This window comes from Crocuta crocuta, unplaced genomic scaffold (assembly GCF_008692635.1).
Source record: "Crocuta crocuta isolate KB4526 unplaced genomic scaffold, BGI_CrCroc_1.0 scaffold1373, whole genome shotgun sequence".
NCBI classification, from domain to species: Eukaryota; Metazoa; Chordata; class Mammalia; order Carnivora; family Hyaenidae; genus Crocuta; species Crocuta crocuta.
This window is the reverse complement of record NW_027530659.1, coordinates 43,048-49,557: the sequence shown is the minus strand read 5'-3', so window position 1 is coordinate 49,557 and position 6,510 is coordinate 43,048. Positions and strand designations below refer to the sequence as shown.

General features: G+C 42.8%; 1 protein-coding gene across 4 annotated transcripts in view; it reads left to right on the top strand.

Moving 5' to 3' along the window:
- GPRASP2 (G protein-coupled receptor associated sorting protein 2) overlaps window positions 1-4,748 on the top strand; it is a 118,764-nt gene extending 114,016 nt beyond the window's left edge. For all 4 annotated transcript variants that reach the window (XM_077769115.1, XM_077769116.1, XM_077769117.1 and 1 more), the window contains 3 exons: window positions 799-866; window positions 1,191-1,268; window positions 1,586-4,748. In XM_077769115.1, coding sequence (XP_077625241.1) covers window positions 1,905-4,409 — 2,505 coding nt within the window. In that variant the 5' untranslated portion in view covers window positions 799-866; window positions 1,191-1,268; window positions 1,586-1,904 and the 3' untranslated portion in view covers window positions 4,410-4,748. The remainder of the gene's footprint in view (window positions 1-798; window positions 867-1,190; window positions 1,269-1,585) is intronic.
- The last annotated feature ends 1,762 nt before the right edge of the window (window positions 4,749-6,510 follow it).

Below are 6,510 nucleotides of genomic sequence, written 5' to 3'. Positions count from 1 at the left end.
GGGGGGCGGGGAGGAGGAGGTGGGCAGTCACTTAACAGGCTAGGGGTTCTCACACACCGAGGGGCGGTTGATATCCATCCGCTGCTGCATACATCACCACCATTACCACCACCACCACAACCAACCCCCTCCCGGACCTCGTGATCCTAACCCCCACCGCCAATCGTCCCCGGGTCCCTTTTATTGAAGTGGCAGCAATGAGGGGGTGGTCGCCTTGGAAGTAGGCAGAGGCAGTCTGCTGTGAGCCCGCCCCTTAGGCTGGCGTTCCTCCTGGCCCCGCCCCCTCTGGGTCGGAACNCTGGGTTGACTGAGACCAGAACAGGTCAGGCATCCAGGAGTACCTTCCAAAATTCCCCTTTGTACTAGCTTTCTAAGCACTTCCCTTGCCTTCCTCCTTCACCTCCACCCAAAATTGGTGGCAAGAAAAAGATAAGCTAGGAGGTGAGGGTGATACAAGTCATTAATTACAAGTGCCACTGCACAACCTGTTTTCTAGAATATGCGGGCACCCTTCCCCCAATTTATGCTGCGCAAGGCGGTGGGATGTGGTGCACCTAGTGGTGAATCCTCAGAATTAGAGAAGGGAGCGATGTGAAAAGTGTGACGTCAAGAGAAGATGTTGTCTGGAACCCTGAAACGTAGAGCTTAAGTAATAGAGAATATTCTACCAAGAGGACTTTAAGTGTTGACAGACAAATAATATGTGGACTCCTCTCCTTGGTGTTTGTGGGTCCACCCAGAACTCAGTTGCTACCATGGTTTCCTGACTGTCATGCCTTTTCATCTGTTTGTCCATAGGCCTGCTTTAAAGCTGCTAATTTCTGCAAGGAAGGGAAGGAGGAAGAGACTGGCTCAGATCTCTGGAGGTTGGTGTGAAAGACAGCAATGCAGGGGATAGTAGCAAAGTAAGATCAATAGCAGGTGTTTTGATCCACCTCTCCTACCCTCTGCCATATTTGCACACTGCCACAGCATCTCTTAGCCATTTACTGTAGGAGGCATTAGGCATATTGGTGTAGACATAGATTGGGCCATGAATGGGAGGAGACAACCTGAAAGCAGGAACCATTAGATGGGATAAATTAGACAAATTAGATCTTTAAACAGAGAGATGTTTACATCAGGGGTCAGTGTGTCTATCAACCAGGCACTCAGACTTCATTTTCTTCTGTATGTTTATTTCTCTGTAGGACTGCCTGCTCTCTGCCGTAGAGCTTAATTCCACTGAAACAAAGCAAGGAAGGGGAAATTGCACCATATCCTTGCAGGTTGGTATGAGGTTGGGTACAAATTTGAGTGGGGAAGTTGAGATCAACACTGGCCCGAGAGTGATTAGGGTAGTCTGGGGGTTTCTAAGTCGCTCCCATTGCCAACACTCACCAATTTCACACCTGTTTTGTAGCAGGCAAAGTAATGTGACAGAATCTGGGGTAAAACATGTGGGTGAAATGAGGGTGACAGAAAGACTTTCTACTAGTCCAGCTGTTCCAATAAGCATTCAAGCTCCAGTCTCTCTGTGTGAATCTCTGCATGGAATGATGCAATTAGAAGAGATTCAAAGCCCCATGTCATTCTCTTTCCTTAGATCCACCTCCAGTGGCAGCTCTGGTGGTGTTGGAATTGCTGCTGACCACTACCCTCAACAGGTCTGCACCCACCTGGGAACATCCATCGTCCCTCAGCTTGGTTGTACCTCTACTCTTTGTCTGTGATATTGACTGAGGCTAGGCTTCAGAAGGAGGTCAATTGACTGCTGGACTGGTGATTGACTCTAACTCTTGTTTGCAACTATATCACCTGAACTGAAAGATCACAGTGTGAAGATACAAAACTGTGAGAGATCTGTGGTAGAGGCTGAGGCTGGAGTAGGGGTACTTAACTAGGCCTCCTCTGTAATTTATACAATGACTGGGGCTGAGATTGAACCTGCTGCCCAGGTGAAGCCTGAAAAGAAGGCTGGAGAAGAGGTTGGAGGTGGGGCTGAAAGAGATAATGAAGTGCCAATGGTGGTCAGACCCAAGGTTAGGACCCAAGCACAGGTAATGCCTGGGGCAAGGCCCAAAACTGAGTCCCAGGCAATAGCTGGGGCAAGGCCCAAAACTGAGTCCCAGGCAATAGCTGGGGCAAGGCCCAAAACTGAGTCCCAGGCCATGGCTGGGGCAAGGCCCAAAACTGAAGCCAGGGCAGTAGGGGGAACACGTCCTAAGACTGAGGCCAAGGCAATCCCTGGGGCAAGGCCCAAAGATGAAGCCCAAGCTTGGGCCCAGACTGAGTTTGGGGCTGAGGCAGTGTCGCAAACAGAGGACTTAGCCCAGTCCAGTGCTGTACCCTGGCCACTCGTTGGTACGGAGTCTGGGTCAGTTGCTAAACCTATGACCCTATCTGTGGATAGGGAACTGGTCAGTGTGGACACTGAAACGTTTCCTGGCTCCCAGGTTCAGACAGGAATCCAGCCCTGGTTTGGATCAGGGGAAGAAGCTAATATGGTGTCTTGGTGCTATCCCAGGCCCCAGGCCAGAGAGGAGGCCTCTAATGAGTCTGGATTTTGGTCAGCAGATGAGACCTCTACAATGTCCTCTTTCTGGGCTGGAGAAGAGGCCAGTATCAGATCATGGCCCAGGGAAGAGGCCAATACCAGATCCAGGCATAGAGCTAAACATCAGCCTAACCCCAGGTCCAGGCCCAGATCCAAGCAAGAGCCCTATATTGATTCTTGGTCTGGGTCTGAGGAGGAGTCTGGCAACCCATTTTGCTTGTGGGGTGGAGAAAATACCAATAACTTGTTCAGGCCCAGAGTCAGGGATGAGGCAAATATGAAGTCCAAGCTTAGGACAAAGAGAGAGGACTTTTTTGAGTCTGAGTCTGAAGATGAGTACTGTAAGGAGTCCTGGTTTTTGTCTGGAGAAGAGGCCAATAGTAGATTCAGGACCAAAGACAAGGAAGAGCCTAATACTGTCTTGAAGCCCAGGGGCCAGAAAGATGTTAATAACAGTGGTAGGGTCAAACAGGAGCCCAGGTTTGAAGAGGAAGTCATTATTGGTTCCTGGTTCTGGGCAGAAAAAGAGGCCAGTATGGAGGCTGGGGCTTCGGCCATCTGTGAATCAACACCAGGGTCTGAGGAGGGGGCCATTGGTGGATCCTTGTTCTGGACTGAGGAAAAGTCCAATATGGGGGCTGTGGCCAGAGAAGAGGCCAGGCCAGAGTCTGAGGAAGAGGCCATATTTGGGTCCTGGTTCTGGGATAAGGATGAGGCCTGCTTTGATCTAAATCCCAGTCCTGTGTACAAGGCTATTTCCAGGTTCAGAGATTCAGCTGCAGAGGAACTTAAAACATCATCCAGGCCCCAAACCTGGGAAGAGGTCACTGTTGAATTCAAACCTGGTCCTTGTCATGGGGTTGGCTTTCCATCCCCAAGCTCCTTTAGAATTCCTGAAGAAGCAGCATCTGTATTTTCTGACATGTTTGAGGGAAAGTCCAGGAATTCAGAATTTACCCCAGAAGGGGAAGGGCAGGAATCTTTGCTTCAATCTGATCAGCCTGAACCTGAGTTCCCATTTCATTATGATCCATCCTACAGGTCAGTCAGGGAAATTCGGGAGCATCTGAAGGACAGGGAGAGTGCAGAACCTGAGAGTTGGTCCTGCAGTTGCATACAATGTGAGCTTAAAATTGGTACTGGAGAATTTGAAGAACTGCTTTTATTAATGGACAAAATCCGAGATCCTTTTATTCATGAAATATCTAAAATTGCAATGGGGATGAGAAGTGCTTCTCAATTTACCCGAGATTTCATTCGGGATTCAGGTGTTGTCTCACTTATTGAAACCTTGCTCAATTATCCCTCCTCCCGAGTTAGGACAAGTTTTTTGGAAAATATGATTCACATGGCTCCACCTTACCCAAATCTAAACATGATTGAGACATTCATATGTCAAGTGTGTGAAGAAACCCTTGCTCATAGTGTGGGTTCCCCTGAGCAGCTGCTTGGATTAAGGATGCTTAGACACCTCACTACAACTACTGACTATCACACACTGGTTGCCAATTATATGTCTGGGTTTCTCTCTTTATTAACCACAGGCAATGCAAGAACAAAGTTTCATGTTCTGAAAATGTTATTGAATTTGTCCGAAAATCCTGTCGTGGCAAAAAAACTATTCAGTGCCAAAGCTCTATCGATATTTGTGGGTCTCTTTAACATAGAAGAAACAAATGATAATATTCAAATTGTTATTAAGATGTTTAAGAATATCAGTAATATTATAAAAAATGGAACTATGTCTTTAATTGATGATGATTTCAATCTTGAGCCACTTATTTCTGCTTTCCATGAATTTGAGAAGTTAGCTAAGGAACTACAAGTCCAAATAGACAATCAAAATGATCCTGAGGTGGGACGACAAAGCTAATGTGAATAACCACCTGCCTTTGATCAGCCTTATGTTCCCAAAGAGCCCTGAGTTGTGCTTTGGTTTTCGCAGTATGATTTATGTTGTAACTTATATTTTAATGCTGATGTTAATTTTGTCCAATCTTTGGTTCAAGCTGGATCATTTTGTGGATGCCAAATGAATATTAGAGCTGAAAACATATTTGTTGATATTTGTCTTGCTGTCCAGATTGCAATATTTTTTTGGTATTGAGCTTCCAGTGAACTAAGTCGCCTATGTAAGCTACCCTGCTATTTGTTGTTTAAACATATGGTTCTCTATTCAAATCTGTGTTTTCAATAAAGATCTATATGGAAATTGGCAGAAGTGACCCTTCAGTTTGAAATCCAGGTACAGATATATTGTGCACACTTACAAATACAGATAATTAGTAGTATGACAAACACCCTCATTGGAAAATCCCATTCCTAGAGTTTAAGAAGAGATTACTGTGGGCTGTGGTATTTGAGAAATGCTTCAGCGAAGAGGGACCCACTTAAAGTGTAGGATAAGACAAACCATTAGGTCATTTTCTGAAGTGAGCAGTGTGAAGAAAAGTGTGTGATTGGAAAACCTGTCCCAGTAGCATGGATGTACCCTATCTGCCTGGAATAGGTAAGACAAGGTTAGTGAGGGATGCAGTTGGAATCAGTCCAGCTTGGAGAGCTGTCAGCCAAATCTGCACATTTTACAAACCCTAGTACCGTTGTTGCTTCATTGCCACCTAAAGAGTGAAAGAACACAATAGCACACAAATGGAGTCAGGAATAAGATTTAATTTGTGATCCTAGTCCAAGGAAAGTATTAAGGAAATCATGCAGCTTTTAAAAAAGTGATCTATTTATTGGCATGAAATGACACTGATGCTTTCATGTCAAGTGAAACAGAAGATTGTGATATAATCCATTAAAAATTGGATCCCATTTTAAAATCTTGTGTGGAAATACACACGATTTCTATGTAACTTCAATATGCCTAAGAAACTTTATACATTCCGTAGTGTGGAATAAAATATACCATAGGAAAAGGATTTTCAGAGGCAAGCATTGTGGAGATAATAAAAATAACTAAGGGTTTTTCATTTTAATATGTTTATATCTAGTGCCTCAAGTTATATGTGGACATAATTGGAACAGCTACAGTTACAAGAAAAGATTGAGCTATCAGTGTTTAAAAATGTTTAGAGATAAAAATATTTTTGAAAAGTTGGAAAGGAATGAGATTTCTGAAAGACTAACTTTTTAATGAAATGTTTCAAAGAAAAATAAAATTATCAAGGTTACTAAGTTTATATTAGTCTTTTGATTGTACAAAAATGGTAATGTTTTCACATGACAGTTACACTCAAAAGATGTTTCCTTTTAGAGTAACACTTGCTTTCTAGAAATAGTGGTGATTGCAAAGTATTGTGAATATGCTTAACAGCACACTGAATTGTACGCTTTAAAATGGTTAAAATGATTATGTTTTACTTTATGTGTATTTGTCATAATAATAAGTAAATAGATTATACCATACCATCAGACAGAAGAATTGGAAGTCAGAGATAGAGTTGGCTTGGAGGGAAACTCCAGACTTGCAGGAAACATATTTTATTATGTTTAAACATGGTGAAAACAGTATTTCTGTTTTGTCTAAAGATGCTAATTTTTGGAAAAGTAAAATTATGACTTGTAAATTAGAAATAATTATGTGATATTTTTCAACACATTTAAGGAATATGAAAATGATTGAAGGAGATATGTGTATATCATATACACAATATAATAATATAAACAAAATATATGTATATTAAATTTCATACATACGGAAAATTAATAAATGTTAGGATAAAATTGATAGGTTAAATACAAAACTAGTAAGTATTTTAAGTAATACGTTGTAACCATTGATGTTATCTGTCCACTGAACGTAAATCACTTAGACAAAATATCTACAAGTTAACAGCCTCTCAGAGTTGAAAACTTGCTCAATAGAAAGTGGAGCCCAGCAGTACACTGGAATAATATCCAGAACCCATGTTGTCTTTACTCATGCTTTGTATAATTTTTCTGACCGTGCAACATGTTTTTTTTCCCAC